Source organism: Elaeis guineensis, chromosome 3, assembly GCF_000442705.2.
Source record: "Elaeis guineensis isolate ETL-2024a chromosome 3, EG11, whole genome shotgun sequence".
Lineage (NCBI taxonomy): Eukaryota > Viridiplantae > Streptophyta > Magnoliopsida > Arecales > Arecaceae > Elaeis > Elaeis guineensis.
The window spans coordinates 112557679-112580122 of NC_025995.2; the positions used below are offsets into that span (position 1 = coordinate 112557679).

The 22444-nt window shown below is 39.9% G+C and overlaps 1 protein-coding gene across 1 annotated transcript; it reads left to right on the forward strand.

Annotated features, from left to right (window-relative positions):
* Positions 1-14993: 14993 nt before the first annotated feature.
* Positions 14994-18121, forward strand: LOC105040850 (bark storage protein A). The gene is made up of 5 exons (XM_010917570.4): positions 14994-15308; positions 15661-15728; positions 15836-15991; positions 16794-17039; positions 17714-18121. The coding sequence occupies exons 1-5, from the start codon at positions 15077-15079 to the stop codon at positions 18050-18052; spliced, it is 1041 nt and encodes a 346-aa protein (XP_010915872.1). The 5' UTR covers positions 14994-15076; the 3' UTR covers positions 18053-18121.
* Positions 18122-22444: the final 4323 nt, after the last annotated feature.

Consider the following 22444-nt stretch of genomic DNA (forward strand, 5'->3'; position numbering starts at 1 on the left):
AGCGTCTTTTAAAGGACAAAACTGTGAGGCTCTAAATGATCAAGGTCCATTGAAACCTAAAAGCTCACTGAAGTCAAAACGGACAATACCTTTATGTATGCGGAGGCGACATGCATAAACCAACCATCTGAGCCTATTCGACTTCTTGACTCATGACCATAACACTCTCCTTCCTCTTTTATCTCCTCTCTTATGTTGCGTGCAGTTGGTATGGGAATCGCTTTGCCTTCCTCAAGAAATCCCTAAACTTGTTCAACTCATGGTTTTTTCTGATTATCAAAGGGCATAGTAAGCAAACATTTCAGGCCCTATTAAACTATCTGGCCACCATGGTTGCTACTAAACAAAGAGGTTTACACCCCTCCTGAGTAGATTATTGGGTAAATATGGTAGCATTCATTTGGTATTGTTGAACCTAAATGGAATTAAAGGAATCTACGATTGGAGACTGTTGTGGACAGGCTGTGGAGGGGCCTCCTTAATAGTTTCACATCGGACAACTCTGGTGTATGCATGTGCTTAAGTAGTACGGGCTTCCTTTTGCCCATGTGAGACGTCTTTTGCCCAGAGGGGCCGAGGGACAAAACCGTGACTCCGGGTGCACGTGCGCCGGTAGAGACGGCATCTCCGAAGAGAGCGGACAATACCTTGCGTGCGGTGGAGGAGAAAAGATTCCGTAAACTTAACACGTGTACACAACAGTGGCGCGCCAGATAGGGGCACCCAACCCCTATCGTTCAACACATGCACCCTCCAGAGTGGGGGGCTGTGTTATGGGCAGGCCACGGGGGGACCTCCTTAATAGTTCCACATCGGGCAACTTTGGTGTGTGCATGTGCTTAAGTAGTACGGGCTCTCTCTTGCCCATATGAGATGTCTTTGTCCATGGAGATCGAGGGGTAAAATCGTGACTCCGGGTGCACGTGCGTCGGTAGAGGCATCGTTTCCGAAGAGAGTGGATAATACCTTACATGTGATGGAAGGAAAAAAATTTTATAATCTTAACACGTGTACACAACAGAGACTATAGAAAAGCTGCATCAAATAAGCTAGACTCAAGTTGCGTCACCACCGTGACATAAATTTTTTAGCTATTTATTTGAGCTAATAATAGAGCCACCAATCAACTTGATTATCACACGGCATAATCAACAAGAAGAATAAGAATTTTTTTGAGCTAATAGCAGAGCAGCCTGTCAAGTTGACTGTGACATCGCGTGATCGATAAGAAGGAGAAGCATTGATGTGACTTCTTGGTCTGAGATGGGTAGGTTTAACGCCAAAAAGTCAACGGGCCGACACTCTGGGTAGATAGTAGAAATAATGCATACCAGGATCTCCTATTAAACTCTAATCTTGTATACGTCCAACTCATTTGGTTCGCAGGAAAAAAAATATCTTATTCCTAAAAAGTTGATGCCCAAGTATTTGATATGCGGGAAAATGGCTTAGTACAAATACTTTTTCAGATGGCTTATATTAGATTGAACATTTATTTTCATAAAAAATTATATAAAATATTTATTATATATTTAATAAAAAAATAAAAAAATATCATATATATATATATATATTAAAAAAATAATATATTTTTTTATTTTTAGAAAAATAATTTTCTCATATCATACATGAATTATTCTTTCTTATAAATTATGAAAAATTTATTTTTATGAAAAAAAAATATTTCTCCATCTCTTTTATTAAAAATCTTCAATTAAATATGAGATTTTTTTTTCGTTGATCGTATCTTCCCTCCTACTCTTTGCAAGCTAAGTGAGTCTGTATTATATTGAAATTAATCAGGTACACTAATGAAAGTAAAAATCAGAACTGAGGTATTGCGGTCAATCTCCTGTTGCGTCCGCCATCGAAAAAGAACATCTGCAAAAAGAAGTCTCTACCAACTTAAGCATCAAAAAATCCCACCAAAATTATCGATCGGTGGTCATTCGGACTTCCATAATTACCGACATAGAGTCGATATATTCAGACTGCTGACATAGAGTCAGCGTACCGAAAACTGCTAGTGTAGAAACTGCATAATGGTCAGAACATGATCAGTGATGGGTATAACCGTCCATCTCACGATCACATAATGCCAGAATAAGTAGGATCCACGTCTCTAACCGTTACAAACGGTTACCAATAACTCGTCTATAAAAGGAGGTAAATGAACAATATCTGAAAAAGATATTCTTTTAAGCTGATACTCTGTTTCTCTAAATATTCATCTGCTGTTCACCATTCCTCACTGACTTAAGCATTGGAGGATCTCTACCGGATATAATTCTGATCAGTGCGGATTTTTTTTTGCAGATATACTTTTGGTGACGGACACAATAAAAGATTGGCCGTAACACGAGGAATGATCCTGAGCAATATCCCCACATGCCATGATCAATAATAAAATCAATCATATTGGCCTAAAAAAAAAAAAAAAAGCCAACACGAGGAACGTGCCATTTTTATACAAAACAACGTAAGGTAAACGGAACAAAGGGAAAATTTTTATACAAAACAACCATTATTGTAAGGTAAATGGAAACAAAGGACCGGCTTTCTTGATTTTAGCCTACAAAACAAAGCAAAAGAATCCAGCTGGGCTGGATCACTCCAATAAGACACTTCCATAGACTGGATTCTGTAAGTCATGTACCCTCAAACTTCAAGTCATTTTTTAGAATTTGTGAGGGTTGAAACTAGGGCTGAATTGAATTTGATACTGATTAAATACCATTATATCCATATCCATATTTGTTTTATTTGATGAATATATATATAGATATGGATATTAGTTGGATGTGAAAGTTTGCATCTATATCTAGTTCTAATGGTATAGATACAAATCACATACTAAAAGTATGGATATAAATAAGATATATATTGGATAATGAAGTTTTATGATCATGAAATCAAAGGTATTACTAAGTAGATGGTAATCAAGTAAATAGCATATTTATATGATCACATATTTTCTTAAAAATTTATGAATACTATTTAAAATAAATATTATAAATAAAATTAGATATTTGATATGGGTTGAATAGTTGTCTATTCATATTTATATTTATTTTTTTTTAATAGATATGGATATAAATATAGATATTAATTGGATACTCAAATATGTATGCATATCCAAATATATTCGGATATGTATAATTCGAACTCATATTATTTGGTGCACTTTCACCCCCTAGTTGAAACTTAAAATCTCTCCCTATCACATGGATCCAAGAGAGCGGTGCCAAGCAACAACAACTAAACTCTAGTAAATGGACAATATTCTACTATTATCAACATTCTCATCTGCCTATTTGATGTATTTACATTATGTCTATACATGTTTCCATTTTTGAACTTTGAATTACCTAATCCAAATTCATGAGAATTCGAACCTAAAGCCTCTCTTCAGATTATGTGCCAAGGAAAGTAGTGCCAGTTGTGAAACTTAAAACACCCTCAATTTAACGATTGATATATTTCATATCATGTTGTGCTAAACTATTATTATCTATTTTTACATATTTCTATTACATCTACACATGTTTATGGTCTCAAACTTTAAATAATATATCCTAATCCTCTAGAATTCAAACCGTGAACTTCTTTCTAGTGTACTTGTGGAAAAGACCAGTATCAACCAGCAAATTTTAAAATTTTGTTAATATAATAATTAACAAATTTTACATTATTTCATATTACCATGAGAATTCAAACCTCAAACTTTTGGTGCCGGGCAGAAGTACTAACCACTAAATTTAAAGTCCTATTAGTATGTATTATGTTGGAATTGATCTGGCACACCAATGAAAGTAAAAATCAGAACTGAGGAATGGTCCCGAGCGGGATCCCCACATGCCATGACCAATAACAAAATCAATCATACATGGCCTAAAAAAAAGGGAAGCGTATATTTTAAATCAAAATCAGAGCTGCGGAATGGTCCCGAACAGTATCCCCACACGCCAGGACCAATAATAAAATCAATCATACGTGGCCTAAAAAGAAGTAAAATAGCATGTAAAATAGCATGTCCTCAAGCAGAAACGGGGAGTTTAGTTCTCCTAAGTAATGGTCTAGCAATTAACTGGAGGTGTTTAATAAATGATTTTTCTAAATCATTTTATGTATGAACATGTGCAACAGGTTATTCCAATTGACATACAATAATTCTTAAAAGCTTGAGGTGTAAATTCACCAGCATTTTCAAGATGAATTGTCTTAATTGCATAATCCGAAAGATGTGCTCGTAAGCGAATTATTTGCGCAAGCAATCTCGCAAATGCCAAGTTGCGAGTTGATAATAAACACACATGTGACCATCTTGTCGATGCATCAATTAAAACCATAAAATATCTAAATGGTCCACATGGTGGATTTATGGGCCCACATATTTCACCTTGAATACGTTCTAGAAATGCAGGAGATTCAATCCCAACTTTAGCCGGTGATGGTCTAATAATTAATTTGCCTTGAGAACAAGCAGCACACGAGAATTCATTAGATTGAAGAATCTTCTGATTCTTCAGTAGATGTCTGTGTGAATTTTTCATTGATTTTTCATATCATTATGGATCCGATATGGCCCAACCGATCATGCCAAACAATAAAATTATTTTGATCAGTAAACTTCTGATTTACTGTAGCATATGTTTCAATCGTACTAATATTCATGTAGTACAATTTGAAAGAAAAAGCAGATAATTTTTTCGATATACATTTCTGACCCGAGACAATAGTTCTAATATAGAGGTACTCAATATTTTTCTCATTTGTTGTCTCAATATGATATCCGTTATGACGAATATCTTTAAAACTTAATAAGTTCCCTGGAGACTTAGTGGAAAGTAATGCATCATTTATCATAAACTTCGTTCCTCTGGGTAATAGTATATTAGCTCTTCCGGAGCCTTCAATTAATTTTGTGCTACCAGATATTGTATTGACATTGGCTTCTTTCATTATCAAATGAGAAAAATATTTTTTATCTTTAAGAATGGTGTGCATTGTTGTACTATCTGCGAGACATATATCTTTATCATTGATCTTGGATCTAGCTAAAAATTGAAGTTTTTTCCATATTTTTCTTCGTTAAAACAAGATATATAGTAAGAAATCTTACAAATTAACATAAGAAAATATTGCATATGAATTTTGTTATTGAAACCATAATGGAAAACTTATCAAACATAAGTAAAATTTCATAATGAAATTTCTTATTGAACACATGCTGAAAACATACTAAAAATAGACCTCAAACATACAAAGAAACACTAAAATATCTTCATTTTTGGACATTTCCATCACCAATCAAATGATCAATTCTCCCTTCAGGATTTTCAAAGAAATTGGCAACATCCAAATGTGTTATATCAACAAGGCCAGGTCGAAATTGTCATCTTGATGTGCAAGGTTTGTCTCTATATTTTTCCCCTTATCTTTGAGCGATTCTTGATAAAGTTTAACAAGATATTTCGACATACGATGGATACGTGGCCAATGCCCTTTCATGCCATAATGATAACAAAAATTTTCTATATTTCATTTATTCCGTCCATTTTTATCTTTCTCTTATTTTTCTCCACTATTCTGTCACTTCTGGTGGTGAGATATGTTCTTATAATTGGAAGAGTTATTACTATAACCACCATGATGGCAATAATTATTGCGACCTTGACCGCATCCACGGCCATGACCTCCCCATGCCCAAAATTATTAAATGATATCACATTCACTTCAGAAAATGGAGCAGAACCAATTGGGTGGGCTTCATGATTTCTTATTAATAGCTCGTTATTTTGTTTATCCATAAGAAGATATATAATCAGTTTAGAGTACTTCATAAAACCCTTTTCACGATATTGCTGCTACAGGAGTGCATTTGCGGTATGAAAGTTAGAGAATGTTTTTTCTGACATATCCTCATCAGTAATATCTTCTCCATATAATTTCAATTGTGAACTGATTCTAAATATCGTTGAATTATACTCCCTTATAGTTTTAAAATCCCGCAATTTTAAATGTATCCAATCATAATGAGCTTTTGAAAGAATCATTATTTTTTCGTGGTCATATCTTTTCTTTAAATTTTTTCAAAAATCAAGTGGATCTTTTACTGTAAGATACTCAGATTTTAATCTTTCATGGAGATGGTGATGAAGAAAAATCATCGCTTTTGCCTTATCTTGATTGGATGCTTTATGCTTCTTTAATTGTGTCTCCAAGACCCATAGCATCGAGATAAATTTCAACATCTAGTATCCATGACAGATAATTCTTGCCCGTAATATCCAGAGCCACAAATTCAAGCTTTGCAAGATTTGACACGATGAAAACTATCATAGAATATAGCAAATAAATTAGAAAAATAAACGTTCAATATAATAATGATTTAATAATTACAAAATTATTAATCAACATATAATTGAAAAATAAATAAAAATAATAACAAATTAATAGATAATGCATTCAATCTACTACTATAATAAGATCAAAATAAGAAATTTAATGGGATCAAAATTACCTATGGCAATCAAAATTACCTACCAAACATGCCTTTAGACTTGTCATACTCCCTTCTCTTGATTCATATGGCAATCAATGCTCATACACAGAATGCGACAACAATGAAATTACATCAAAAGTTTGCCCTATGCAGGATACAATGGTTCTCAGGAGCCATACAAAATTTTTATCATTCAATTAAGCCCATGGCTTAGATTTTTTGTTTTTTACTGTGCATGGAAACTAAAGCCATCAACATGACAAGCACTCAGAATAGTAGCAGATTAAGTGTTTGAACAAATGCTAGAACAAAGGATCTACCTCTACTCCTTAACAAATAAAAATCCTTTAATGGGCATCAAAATTACCCAAAGAAATGAAGCTTGGCTTATAGAAATGATGAAGAGATAGTACCAAACTTGAGAAATTAGAGCCTCCTGCTGATAACGTATTATAAAATATAACTAAAAGAGCAAATTGGAATTAAAGATGGAGATGAGAGAAATGGAGTTCTTTTATTTCATTTTCCAAGTGTATCAATTACAAACTACATGGCCTCTATTTATAGGCTCATGTTTATAAGTAATTATATTTACAATAAATTAAGAAAATAAAGAGGGGAATTAAACACATTAGATGTTATGGAATGTGAAAAGTTTTGGAAGGTGAAGAACGAGAAAGGGCATCTACCCATATAATATTCAAAACAACAATATCCATATGTGAAAGTGGTCCAATGTGCATCCAACTAGACAAATATGCAGGACCCACCAAGGCTCTAATTACATCACACTGTTAGGATTTGATACCTTGAGATTCGATCCATATTGAACCCACAGCGAGGTTTGCGGTGAAAAACGGAGTCAACGAGATTAAGATCATCTCAAACGGAGTTTAGATGGCTGAGATATGTGCTTTTGAAACCTGCAAGGAACCCAAGGCGACGGAGGACCGCCGGCGGCGGGCTGGCGGAGCGGCGGCAGCGTGGCCGCAGGAGGTGGGATGTCGCCCAGCACATGGCCCGGCCTAGGCATGCGTGCAGGGGATGCGGCCCGGGCCTAGGCGCCCGGTACCGGTGTGGCCCAGGCCCGCGCGTTCGGGCCGGCCCAAGCCCAGGTGCCGCACTTGGGGCCTGTATCCCAGTCCACCATGGATCGGGTGATCCACGACCCAGCGCATGGACGGCATGGGCGTTTCTCACACATTTCGCACGGTTCATAGTACTATTTCGTAGACCGATGCATGATCAGAGGATGTGGGTTAATCTGGGACTTGACCCGACGGCTGAAGGGGTTTTTGGGCTATTGTTGGAGCCTGATTAGGATTCCTAATCCTAATCTAACCTGGGTTTAAGGCCTTTAAAAGCTTGTGTACACGAACAGAGAAAGGCGATGGCTTGTTTTTCTCTGTGGACGCACGAAAAGCCTCCGTGCTTGCATGAATCCGAGAAGGCCAGAACCCTGTGAAGAGATATAAGAAAGAGCCGTACGCTGGGAGAGAAGGAGCAGGGCTCTTGGACAGCGGACAGCGGTCGCTTCAGGGGTTCAGGGGGGTCTTCCAAGAGAGAGAGAGCTTTTGTGAAGAAGAACTTTCTGTGAGAAAGAAATTTGGTGTACGAGGGTTAAGGATGAGATCTCCTCTTGTAATATTTTTTTTTCATAGTGAAGTTAGCATGCTCCATGGAGGCGAGCCCTTTTGTGGCCGATCCACATATTTTGATTATTTTTATTTTATTTCTTCTTTCTTCCTGCTGCATCGTGCAGTACCGAAAAAGTCTTGGGAGGTGGTGTCCTGACCAGACATCCACCCAACAAGTGATATCAGAGCGAGACGGTACAAAGATGCAGATTGCAGCGGTGGTAAGCAAGACTGAAGATGGAGAAGATAGGAACAATCAAGATAGAGATCAACAAATTTGATGGACAGAGCAATTTCTCCTTATGACAGGTAAGGGTGAAGAACGTGCTCATCCAATAGGGGTTGATCGATGCTCTTTTATATGATGAGAAGCCGACTACTATAGAGATGCGGGATTGAAAATGGCTACAGATGCAGGCGGTGAGTACCATCCGTATGTACCTAACAGATGAGGTGGTGATCCATGTACTGAGCGAGACTTCTCTAATGATGCTGTGGTCGAAGCTCGAGGAGTTGTACATGGTGAAGTCTCTCACTAACATTCTTTTTCTCTGAAAGTAGTTTTACCAATTGCAGATGACTGAGGGACAGAGCGTGCAGGAGCATCTAAGCTACTTCAGAAGATCCTCACCGACCTCCTCAGTGTTGGTGAGAATGTTGAGAAGAAGATCAGGACGCTGGTTTTGCTAGCATCGCTTCCACCTTCGTACGAATCCTTGGTGACTGCTCTTCTTGTGGAGAAGAGCACCATCAAGATGGACAAGGTTACCGCGGCGATACTTCAGAATGAGATTCTCAGGAAGGAGAACCTGACTTCGAGCTCAGATGGCTGTAGCTCAGCTTTGGTGGCTTCTGGAGGAGTAGGAGGTGGTAGATGGAGCGACAGAAGATCGCGACGAGGACGGTCCAAGTCCAGGAAGGACTTGAACAAAGCCAGATGTTACCGATGTGAGGAGTTGGGGCATCTAACCAGAGATTATTCTCAACTCAAAAATCAGACAGTGGCTACTGTAGCGATGGTCGGCAGCGATTCAGATGGAGATGTCTTGGAGATATCTGATGAGGTATCTATTTTTTTCCAATAGTGGATATTAAATTCTGCATGCCCCTATCATGTATGTTGCAGAGAGGAGCAGTTTGACTTCCTGAAGAACAGTGAGGGTACTGTATATCTGCCGGATGGATCGGGCTGTGCGATTAAAGGTATTGGGATGGTCAGCTAGAGGACACATGATAGTGCAGTGAGGAGATTGGGGGAGGTCCGATACATATCCGATTTCAGACAGAATCTTATTTCACTAAGCAGATTGGATTCGAGAGGCTATAGGATGGTAGCTGGTGGAGGAATTCTGAGGGTCCTACGCGGCGATAGGATTGTGCTGGAGAGGAAGAAGGGAAGCAGAGGATATTATTACCTGACGGAAAGCCCAGTGCGAGGTGGAGCTTCGGAAGCCAGGTGGAGTCCAGAGCGAGGTAGAGCTCCAGGTGGAGATGGATCAGACACGAGACATGAGACTCGGGAGGACGAAAGGCGATGTCGCAAAGTGAGATTCCTATTGCCCCAAGATGATGCTCCGAGTAGGTCTCAGGTCAGAAGGAGCACAGCATACGATAGAGATGGGATCGAGCGACCTGGCTCGACTCACATATTTGCTCATCCATGATCAACAAGTGATTGCCCCAGGACATGGAGGTGAGGAGATCCAGAAGCTCTCGGAGTTAGGAGGAGGCCGAATATCGATTCGATGTGAAGATTGTTAGATTTGATACCTCAAAATTCGATCCACATTGAGCTCATAGCGAGGTTCGCGGTAAAAAATGGAGTCCAACGAGACCAAGATCACCTCAAATGGAGTCTGGATGGCCGAGATGTGTGCTTTTAAAGCCTGTACGAAATTCGAGGCGACGGAGGACTGCCGGCGGCCGGCTGTGGGCCAGTGGAGCGGCGGCGGCACGGCCGCAGGAGGTGGGATGCCGCCCGGTGTGCGGCAGTGCGCAGGCCAGGCATGCAGGGCATGGCCCAGTGCGGGGCGCGTGGCCTGGCCCAGGCACGCGCGTAGGGGGCACGGCTCGGGCCCAGGCACCAGGCGAGGCCCGCACGCGCTGGTGCGGCCCAGGCCCATGTGCGAGGGACGGCCCAGGCCCAGGCGTCTCGCCTAGGGCTTGTACCCTGATCCACCATGGACCGGGTGGTCCACAGCCCAGCGCATGGACACATGGGTGTTTTCCACGCGTTTCGCATGGTCCACGGCACTATTCTATGGACCGATGTATGATCAGAGAGCGTGGGTTGATCTAGGACTTGATCCAACGGCTGAAGGGGTTTTTGGGCTATTGTTTGGGCCTGATTAGGATTCCTAATCCTAATCTAACTTGGGTTAAGGCTTTTAAAAGCCTGTGTACACGAACAAAGAAAGGCGGTGGCTTGTTCTTCTCCGTGGACGCGCGAAAAGGCTCCATGCGTGCATGAATCCGAGAAGGCTAGAACCTTGTGAAGAGAGAAGAGAGAGAGCCATACGCTGGGAGAGAAGGAGTAGGGTTCTTGGACAGCGGACAGCGATCGCTTTAGGGGTTCAGGGGGGTCTTCCAAGAGAGAGAGCTTTTATGAGGAAGAACATCTTGTGAGTGAGAAATTGGGTGTACGAGGGTTGAGGGTGAGATCTCCTCTTGTAATATTTTTTTTTCATAGTGAAGTTTGCATGCCCCGTGAAGACGAGCTCTTTTGTGACTGATCTACGTATTTTGATTATTTTTGTTTTTTTTTTTTTTTTTTTCCTATTGCACCATGCAGTATCGAAAAAATTTTGAAAGATGGTATTTTGACCAGACATTCACCCAACACACATTTCCTGCACATCTTGGTCATCCAATGTATACAACATGGAATAAAGGTGGTAAGCAAAATGGTCCAACATGAGTTCAATCTCGCTGCCAGCATGTGGCTTCTAGCTATCTATACCAAGAAAAAAAGGCCAGTGAAACTTCGCAACGCTTTCCAGGCATTACGTTTGTACAGGCAAAACTGAAAATTTTATTAGGGAAAATTCATTAGAGGGAGGGAGGAGACGGTGGGTACAGGAGGAAGGCAGGTGAGACACCCATATGCCCAATAGAAGGGTCTACGTCACGAAAAAGACTGCGCATGAGACAAGCATCCACCTATATCTTCTGGCCTTCTCTTCCTGTCCTTGGACCATTGGATTAACCATGCTGCCATTCACATATGGAACTAAGTAGTGTACTGAAAGATGTAAATAAGAAGTGGCTTGAGAACTGAAAATCAAAATATGGATCTAGTATATGCAGTTGCCTTTGAGCGTTTATCATTAGTCGAAAGCCATTAAATTGGGAGCCCTCCCAAGTTGCATTCGTCTTTTTTTTTTTTGGTTAGTTTATGATATATTAATTCATTCCACTTGTCTGGAAGCATAAAATTCTGAAGGCTAACATTAATTAATTAAGGGTTTTGCTAACCAATGCCCTAAGGGCACTGGTCAAGAAACATTTAATGTTTCTTCGAAACCAGCAAAACCTTTATTCAAGACATTAGAAATGAGGATTATACCCTTTTATATTCTTTGTAAAGAGTATAATTATTTTTATAAATATTTATTTTTAATATCGCATGAGTCAACGTCTTGAATAAAGATTTTGTTGATTTTTAAGAAATATTAAATATTTTTTAACCAGTGCCCTCGTTAGCAAAACCTATTAATTAATACAGGATTATGAAGAGCTTGATATTTATTAATTTATTTAAGTTAAAATAAGATGAAATAGATAAAAATTAAATCAAAGTTTTTATGCATATATTTTTTAAAATATTTAAATTTTATTTAAATATTTTTATAAAATTATTATTTATATATATTTTTTTATAATTTTTTTATATATTTATCTATAATGATAATTCAATTATTTTAATTTTAAATAGTTAACTTTTTAACCATTTCAAGGGGACTGGTAGTTGTCAACAAAAGAGGGGAAAAAAAAAAAAAGACTGGTGGTTCTCTAAGAACCTCTTTTTTTTTTTTCACATGTACTTTTCCAGCTGATGAGTGGTTGGAGTGCCTTCTGTAGCACAGTATTTATGGAAGAGCTTTTTTGAAAAAAAAAAAGAAGAAGAAGAAGAAGGGAGTTCCATTTATGCCAACTGCACCAACAAAATGCCATTACAAGCTGGTCACATCCTCTTCTCAATTATTTTTCAAGTTTACTGTTTTGGCGGCTGTTCGTACGTCTTCCATGCAAAATATCTTCACTAAAGTTTTCAGTTTGAGCCAAATGAACATGCCTTCCTTTGCATGGTGAAAGAAGCAGTTTATGGTGTGAACGCGCCAGTCTCCCATCTTTGCGTGGTCCTGGAAACATTTGGAATATTTCCCTCTTTGCGTGGTCCTGAAAACATTTGGAAATTGAGCTGGCTTGTGATGGAACATTCAATTGCTTGCAAGATTTCATCGAATTGAATGGTAATGAAATGATAGTCTCTTCTGTGTTGTGGTGCAGAGAGAACTTCTTTAGTCCCACATTGGTTATGAGTTAAGAGAAAATATGGCTTATATTGATTGAAACGTTCTCTTCCAACGTGAGGCACTTTTTAAAGGACAAAATTGTGAGGCTCTAAATGATCAAGACCCATTGAAACCTAAAATTCAAAACGGACAATACCTTACTTATGCGAAGGCGACAAGCATAAGCCAACCATCTGAGCTCATTCGACCTCTTTACTCATGACCACAACACTCTCGTTCTTTTTTTATCTCCTCTCTTATGTTGCGTGCAGTTGGTATGGGAAATGCTTTGCCTCTCTCAAGAAATCCCTAAACTTGTTCAACTCATGGTTTTTTCTGATTATCAAAGGGCATAGTAAGCAAACATTTCAGGCCCTGTTAAACTATCTGGCCACCATGGTTGCTACTAAACAAAGAGGTTTACACCCCTTTCTGAGTAGATTATTGGGTAAATATGGTAGCATTCATTTGGTATTGTTGAACCTAAATGGAATTAAAGGAATCTACGATTGGAGACTATAGAAGAGCTGCATCAAGTAAGCTAGACTCAAGTTGCGTAACCACCGTGACATGAATTTTTTAGCTATTTATTTGAGCTAATAATAGAGCCACCAATCAACTTGATTATCACACGGCATAATCAACAAGAAGGATAAGAATTTTTTTGAGCTAATAGCAGAGCCGCCTGTCAAGTTGACTGTGACATCGCGTGATCGATAAGAAGGAGAAGCATTGATGTGAATTCTTGGTCTGAGATGGGTAGGTTTAACGCCAAAAAGTCAACGGGCCTACACTCTGGGTAGATAGTAGAAATAATGCATACCAGGATCTCCTATTAAACTCTAATCTTATATACGTCCAACTCATTTGGTTCGTAGGAAAAAATTTATCTTATTCCTAAAAAGTTGATGCTCAAGTATATGATATGCGGAAAAATAGCTTAGTACAAATACTTTTTCAGATGGCTTATATTAGATTGAACATTTATTTTTATAAAAAATTATATAAAATATCTATTATATATTTGATAAAAAAATAAAAAAATATCATATATATATATATATATATCATATTTTTTATTTTAAAAAAAATAATTTTCTCATATCATATATAAATTATTCTTTTCTATAAATTATGAAAAATTTATTTTTATGAAAAAAAATTGTTTGTCCATCCCTTTCATTAAAAATTTTTAATTAAACATCAGATTTTTCTTTTTTTCATTGATCGTATCTTTCCTCCTACTCTTTGCAAGCTAAGTGAGTCTGTATTATATTGGAATTAATTTGGTACACTAATGAAAGTAAAAATTAGAATTGAGGTGTTGCGATCATTCTCCTGTTGCATCCGTCATCGAAAAAGAACACCTGCAAAAAGAAGTCTCTACTAACTTAAGCATCAGAGAGTCCCATCAGAATTATCGATCGGTGGTCAGTCGGATTTCCATAATTACCGACATAGAGTCGATATATTCAGATTGCTGACATAGAGTCAGCATACCAGAAACCGCCAGTATAGAAATTGCATAATGGTCAGAACATGATCAGTGATGGGTATAACCGTCCATCTCACGATCACATAGTGCCGGAATAAGTAGGATCCACGTCTCTAACCGTTACAAATAGTTACCAACAATTCGTCTATAAAAGGAGGTAAATGAACAACATTTGAAAAAAATATTCTTTTAAGCTGATACTCTGCCTCTCTAAATATTCATCAACTGTTCATCACTCCCCACTGACTTAAGCATTGGAGGGTCTTTACCGGACAGAATTCCGATCAGTGCGGATTTTTTTTTGCAGGTACTCTTTTGGCGACGGACACAGCAGGAGATTGGCCATAATGATCCCGAGCAGTATCCCACATGCCATGACCAATAATAAAATTAAAAAAAAAAAAAAAAAAAAAAGGAAACATGAGGAACGTGCCATTTTTATACAAAACAACCATAATCGTAAGGTAAATGGAAACACGAGGACGTGCCATTTTTATACAAATCAACCAGAACCGTAAGGTAAACGGAACAAAGGGAAACGTGCCATTTTTATACAAAACAACCATTATTGTAAGGTAAATGGAAACAAAGGACCGGCTCTCTTGATTTTAGCCTACAAAACAAAGCAAAAGAATCCAGCTGGGCTGGATCACTCCAATAAGACACTTCGTTCCATAGACTGTAAACATATTGTAGCAAAACTTGTCATGGATCAATGCACCAAAATTATCACAAAAAAGTCTTTTTTTCTTTTTTACTTTGAGGATATTATCACAGAAAAAGTCTGTTCACAAATTCCAGTCCCGCACAGAAGTCTCTCTTGGACCTCATTTAAAACCTACATTCTGCTCACACACACAAAGCAAGCTCTCCCTCTCATAAGCTTGTTATCCTCTCTTTCTCTCTTGAAGAGAGGGAAGAGATAATGGAAGTTATGAGGCAGCTTGCTGTCCTCCTGACTGTTGTGGTGGTGATAACAACAATCACAACCATATCAGAGGGGGCTATCCCAACGAACACATTGAAAAAAGTTCTGATGGTGAACAACAAGGGCCCTTTTTTGGGCCTTGTGGTGCCGAATTCCTTTGAGATGAACCCTCTCCTACAGTCTTCCCAATTTGTCCAGAGCAAGGAGCTGCCATACTTGGATTTTGGAGGTAAGGATGTTGTGATTCCTTCTAACAGCCCTTTTTTTTTTTTTTGCTCTTGCTTCCCTCTTTTGCTAATGAAATATATATCAGTTAATATGTATTAGTCAATAAGAAATATAACATTCCTGTTCTCTTCTCTTCTTCTTTTCAAATCCTTCTTGGTGTAGGTCTAAAGATTGTCTCAAATTTTTTTTGGTTTAGAAACTGTCTCGTAAATTTTTTTTTTTCCCATACCTCTATATGATTTCCTTCCACCTTTTATGGTTTTATACAATCTCTGACTCACTTTGGACTTGATAAATATATCCTTTCGGTAAATAAATTGCTCATGCATATATTTTTTTGTCATCATCAAAAGGGAGAAGGTTCCGATTTGGAAAGGTAGGGGAGCAAAAGGTGATCATTGTCATGACGGGATTAAGCATGGTATGTGGCTTATTGGTGTCTTTCGTTCTCTCTAATTATGCATACATTGCTCAAAGAAGAGATTAGTATTCTGACTTGGAGTCGGTTGTTTTAAATTATGGCTGCAGCTTAATGCCGGCATAACCACTCAGCTGCTATTGGCTCTATTTGATGTGAAGGGAGTGGTGCATTTCGGAATCGCTGGAAATGCTAATTCCGACCTCCAGATCGGAGACGTGACAATTCCCAAGCGATGGGCTCACACAGGCCTCTGGAATTGGCAGGTGTGTTGCATTTTCACTGAATAAAAACATAGAACAAAATGAAAAGTTCTAATAAACAAAAGAGCAAAAAGGAAAAGAAACATTAAAACTGAGGTGATATATGTTGCAAAACAAATGGATCATCTTGGTGGATAGAAGAGATCCTCTCTCTCGGGCAAAGCTGGGATTTAGGGCCTGTTTGGAAAATCCAGCAGAATTAGGCTGAATTTTCTTTAGGAATCGAGCCTGCTAGCCTGCCCAGCTCATTTTTCTCTAAAAGGCCATTCTAGTCTTGGTCTGAATCCCACCAATATGCATGTTGGACTTTAAGATATATTAAAAAAAAAAATGGAGGTGTTTTTTTTTTCTCCCACAGGATTTGGACTTGAGAGGGACTGAGTTGATATGGACCTTATTTAAATATGCCTCTGCTTCAGCTAGGCATGAAGTCAGAATAAAAAAAGCTTACTTCGAAATTAAGTACTGATATGGTTTGCAGATAGAAATCAGGTCTGACATATAATCAGGAAATGTTTGTAAAACATGCCAACATGCATCCAAGTGTTGGTTAATTTGCCAGATATGGTTGTGTTAGGACATAAAGTGCTAGCTTGCCTGCTTGACTAGGGACCAGGAAAATATGAAGTTCCCTGAATTTGTTTTTGCAGCTTTTTTTTAACTTCATAGTATTATTCTTTTTATTTGATTAGGATTTGCAAGTAGCTGCCGGTTTTTCTTTCAGTTCATCTTCTTACATATATATAGTTTTTTCTTTTTTTTTTAAATTTAAAGATATTAATTTTTGTATTGCCTCCTTGCTCAGAGATATGGAGATGGGCCTAATGATGAGCTAGCCTTCGAATCCAGTGGTGACTATACAAGGAAAATTGGATATCTTAACTTTTCAGATTTCGACATAAATAAAAATAAAAATTTTGGGAATTATTTGAACAGTGTGTGGTACCAGCCAGAGGAAGTCTTTCCAGTAAGTGGAGTTCCTGAAGTTAGAAAGCATGCCTTTTGGGTTTCTGTTGACCAGCATTACTTTGCACTCTCAAAGAAATTAGAGGTAATATTTATGGTTTTATGCTAGATTATAGATATTTGACCTTTCAGTCTTCTATTTGCATAGCTTTCATAAAACAAGCACTCCACCTTCTCTGCAAAGAAGAAAACAATAATATGTTTAGCCTTTAGAAAAGGTAAATAGTGAGAGATGTTAATCAAATACCTACATTTATCAATTAATTAGATCTTCTTTTCTTATGCCATCTTAAAATAATATTACATAAACTTGCACAGTTTTTTTGTCTGATTTTGAAGTGCTGAGGCTTTTTGATGCATTTAAAAAAAAAAAAAAACAAAGGTACAGAATGAAATTTAATTTTTGAATATCTCTAAGTTTTCTTCTTGGATACAGTTTCTTTAATTAATGTTTATGGTTCCAAGTCATGCACAACTTCATGCTTAATTAGCAACAAAGCCTCCTCACTATATGCAGCAGAAATGTGTCATGGCGAATATTTTTAGATCTTGGAGGTCTGGAAATTGTGCATGAACATAGTAACATATCCAGGAGGAGCCGATTTTCATTTTAACTATACTAAAACTTTCTTTATGCATATACTTATTTAATTCTATAACAAAAAAAAAAAAAATTTCCAGTGAAATATTGAAAATTTTATCCTAGAATTCAGTACTTATTTTCTAATATTACTCTCCTTTTTGGAATGCCTATGTTAGGGCATGAATCTCACAAGGTGCGTTAACTCCACAACTTGTCTAAAAAGGAGCCCTGTTGTGAAAAGAGTCGAAGGGGGTTGCAGTGCTAGCATCTTCATTGATAACGCAGCGTATAGCCAGTTTCTGAGATCCAAATTTAATGTGACTCCAGTTGACATGGAGACTGCTGCAGTTGCACTCATTTGCCTCGAACAAGAAGTTCCTTTCATAGCTATTAGAGCTCTCTCTGATTTGGCTGGCCGTGGCTCTTCCAAGTCCAATGAAGCTTCTATTTTCGGTTCCTTGGCAGCACAAAATGCTGTTAGTGTTGTCACAAAATTCATATCCTTGTTGGCCTAGAGCTGTATTTCAATATCACTATAGACTGAATTGATCCAATAAATTTTCATGATATGCTTAGCTCTTTTAGTTTGAGTTGTTGAAACAATACTCATTGATAAAGTGCAGCATACATTAAGAAAGAACAAAGTTCTGATCCTGTGGTGTTGGTAGCATGAAGAGAAATTTTGTATAAAAGGAAGAACTGAATTCGTCTCATTTTACGAGAAACTTATTAATTGCAAGGAAACTCTATGGGTGTTTGCATGGGCACAAAGTCCTCATAAAATGTATCTTTTGTTATCCATCAAAGACCATCTGCTTGGGTCCCATTTTTTGGTAATGTGGTTATGCAACATGAGGCATTTTGAGTTGGACTTATCTTTGCTATATCAAATAGTCTGACCAATTGTATCATACATATGGATCACAGTATTAGTCCATGGAAAGAGAATAAAAATTCAGAATGAATATCTACTCAGAAAAACTCAGAGAATGAATAGATTACATTTCAGAATGCTTAGTTAAGCTTGAAAAAAATATTAGGAAGAACAAACATAGGATTCCAAAATTCGAAAGGATCGATAATTTCAGGCAAGTGGATAAGATTTCAAAATCAAAAAAAAAAAAAGAAATAAAACAAAGAATAGAATGGACCAAATGCTCCTATAAAGGCTTTTATGTATCAGCGTTCTATCTTTCCAAAAATAACTTCAATCTCATGCGGAATTGGTTGGATCAAGATTGGGTACTATTACCAATCCCCTTTCAACGTTTACGTAGGTTATTTATAGGTTTACTCTGGCCATCTGAACTAAGTCTAACATATGGTTTTTCCTTTGATTAGCATCAATTGATCTTTCCTTCTGATCATCAATATTTTTCCTTTTTTCTCACCAAGTGTAACTTAAGGCTAGTAGGATAAACCACATAATGTGATTATAGCAATTGACGACTTTTTAAAATTGATATTTGGATTAGTATCTATATTTTTCTGGTGTGTAAGTCATGTACCCTCAAACTTCAAGTCATTTGTCAGAATTTGTGAGGGTTGAAACTAGGGCTGAATTGAATCTGATACCGATTAGATACCATTATATCTATATCCATATTTATTTTATTTGACGAATATATATATAGATATGAATATTAGTCCGATGTGAAAGTTTACATCTATATCTAATTTTAATAGTATAGATACAAATCACATACTAAAAGTTGGATAATGAAGCTTTATGATCGTGAAATCAAAGATATTACTAAATAGATGGTAAATCAAGATAATAGCATATTTATATGATCACATATTTTCTTAAAAGTTTATGAGTACTATTTAAAATAAATATTATAAATAAAATCAGATATTTGATATAGATTGAATAGTTGTCTATTCATAATCATATCCATTTTTTTTAATGGATATAGATACAAATAGATATTAGTTGGATATTTAAATATCTATTCATATCCGAATATATTCGGATATATATGATTCAAACTCATATTATCCGGTACACCTTCACCTCCAAGTTGAAACTTAAAATCTCTCTCTATCACATATATCTAAGAGAGTGGTGCCAAGCAACAATAACAAAGGTCTAGTTAATGGACAATATTCTACTATTATCAACATTCTCATCTGCCTATTTTATGTATTTACATTATGTCTATACATGTTTATGTTAGGATTTGATGCCTCGAGATTCAGTCCACATTGAGCCCACAGTGAGGTTCGCGGCGAAAAACGGAGTCCAACGAGATCAAGATCACCTGAAACGGAGCTCGGATGGAGGAGATACGAGCTTTTGAAGTCGGCACGAGAATCAAGGCGGCGGAGGACCGCCGGCGGCGGGCGGCAGCGGCGCGGCCGCAGGCGGCGGTGCGCGGGACGCGCGTCCCAGGCCCGCGTGGGATGCGGGACCCAGGCCCGCGCGGGACGCGCGACCCAGGCGCAGGCCCACGCGGGACGCGCGACCCAGGCCTGCTGGCCCCTTGCCCCGGTCCACCGTGGACCGGGTGGTCCACGGCGCGGTCTGTGGACCGCATGGGCGTTTCCCACGTGTTTCTCACGGTCCACGGCACTATTCCGTGGATCGGAGCGCGATCCAACGGCCCAGAGGGCTCCCGGTCTTGATCCGATGGTCCAGGGGTTTTTTGGCTTTGTTTAGGACTCCTAATCCCTCTCTAATCAAGGTTTAAAGCCTGTTTAAACCTATAAAAAGCCCTGTGACCAAACAGAGAGGATTGGTGGTTGTTTTTTCGCCGCGAACCTCGCTGTGGGCTCAATGTGGGCTGAATTTCGAGGCGTCAAATCCTAACAATCTCCACCTCGACTCGATATTCGGCCTCCTCCAAACTCCGAGAGCTTCTGGATACAATCAAGATGGAGATCAACAAGTTCGATGGTAAGAGCAATTTCTCCTTGTGGCAGGCAAGGGTGAAGGACGTGCTCATCCAACAGGGGTTGATCGATGCTCTCTTGTGCGATGAGAAGCCGACCACCATGGAGGTGCGGGATTGAAAACGGCTACAGATGCAAGCGGTGAGTACCATCCGCATGTACCTGGCGGATGAGGTGGTGATCCATGTGCTGAGAGAGACTTCCCCGACGGTGCTGTGGTCGAAGCTCGAGGAGTTGTACATGGCGAAGTCTCTCACCAACACTCTTTTCCTCTGGAGGCAGTTTTATCAACTGCGGATGACTGAGGGACAGAGCGTGCAGGAGCATCTGAGCCACTTCCAGAAGATCCTCACCGACCTTCTCAGCGTTGGCGAGAACGTTGAGGAGAAGATCAGGGCGCTGGTTTTGCTGGCGTCGCTTCCTTCTTCGTACGAGTCCTTGGTGACTGCTCTTTTAGTGGGGAAGAGTACTATCAAGATGGACGAGGTCACCGCGGCGATACTCCAGAACGAGGTTCTCAGGAGGGAGAACCTAGCTTCGAGCTCAGGTGGCGATAGCTCAGCTTTGGTGACTTCTGGAGGTGCAGGAGGCGGTAGACGGAGCGACAGAAAATCGCATCGAGGGCGGTCTAAGTCCAGGAGGGACTTGAGCAAAACCAGGTGTTACCGGTGTGAGGAGTTGGGGCATCTAGCCAGAGATTGTCCTCAACTGAAAAATCGGACGGTGGCTGCTGTAGCGACGGCCGGCAGCGATTTAGATGGAGATGTCTTTGAGATATCTGATGAGGTATCTACTTCTTCCCAGAAGTGGATATTAGATTCTGCATGCCCCTATCATGTGTGTTGCAGAGAGGAGCAGTTTGACTCCTTGGAGAACAGTGAGAGCACTGTATATCTGCCGGATGGATCGAGCTGTGCGATCAGAAGCATTGGGACGGTCAGTTGGAGGACACATGATGGTGCAGTGAGGAGATTGGGGGAGGTCCGATACATACCCGATTTCAAGCGGAATCTTATCTCACTTAGCAGACTGGATTCGAGAGGCTACAGGACGGTAGCTGGTGGAGAAATCCTGAGGGTGCTACGCGGCGATAGGATTGTGCTGGAGGGGAAGAAGGGGAGCAGAGGACATTATTACCTGGCAGGGAGCCCAGTGCGAGGTGGAGCATCGGGAGCCAGGTGGAGCCCAGAGCGAGGTGGAGCTCCAGGAGGCGGATCGGGCACGAGACAGGAGACTCGGGAGGACGAGAGGCGACGTCGTAAGGTAAGATTCCTATTGCCGCAGGATGATGCCCCGAGCAGGTCTCAGGTCAGGAGGAGCACAGCATACGACGGAGATGGGATCGAGCAGCCTGGCTCGACTCCCATGTTTGCCCATCCATGATCAGCAGGCGATTGCCCCAGGGCATGGGGGCGAGGAGATCCAGAAGCTCTCGGAGTTTGAAGGAGGCCGAATATCGAGTCGAGGTGGAGATTGTTAGGATTTGACGCCTCGAGATTCATCCCACATTGAGCCCACAGCGAGGTTCGCGGCGAAAAATGGAGTCCAACGAGACCAAGATCACCTGAAACGGAGCTCGGATGGAGGAGATACGAGCTTTTGAAGTCGGCACGAGAATCGAGGCGGCGGAGGACCGTCGGCGACCGGCGGCGGGCGGCAGCGGCGCGGCCGCAGACGGCGGCGCGTGGGACGCGCGTCCCAGGCCCACGTGGGACGCGGGACCCAGGCCCGTGCGGGACGCGCGACCCAGGCCCAGGCCCGCGCGGGACGCGCGACCCAGGCCTGCTGGCCCCTTGCCCCGGTCCACCGTGGACCGGGTGGTCCACGACGCGGTCTGTGGACCGCGTGGGCGTTTCCCACGCGTTTCTCACGGTCCACGGCACTATTCCATGGACCGGAGCGCGATCCAATGGCCCAGAGGGCTCCCGATCTTGATCCGATGGTTCAGGGGTTTTTTGGCTTTGTTTAGGACTCCTAATCCCTCTCTAATCAAGGTTTAAAGCCTATTTAAA

Coding starts and splice junctions, on each gene's coding strand:
- LOC105040850 (XM_010917570.4), top strand. CDS start 15,077: ATGGAAGTTATGAGGCAGCTTGCTGTCCTCCTGACTGTTGTGGTGGTG. Junction 15,309..15,660: donor GCCATACTTGGATTTTGGAG/GTAAGGATGTTG, acceptor CATCATCAAAAG/GGAGAAGGTTCCGATTTGGA. Junction 15,992..16,793: donor CAGGCCTCTGGAATTGGCAG/GTGTGTTGCATT, acceptor CTCCTTGCTCAG/AGATATGGAGATGGGCCTAA.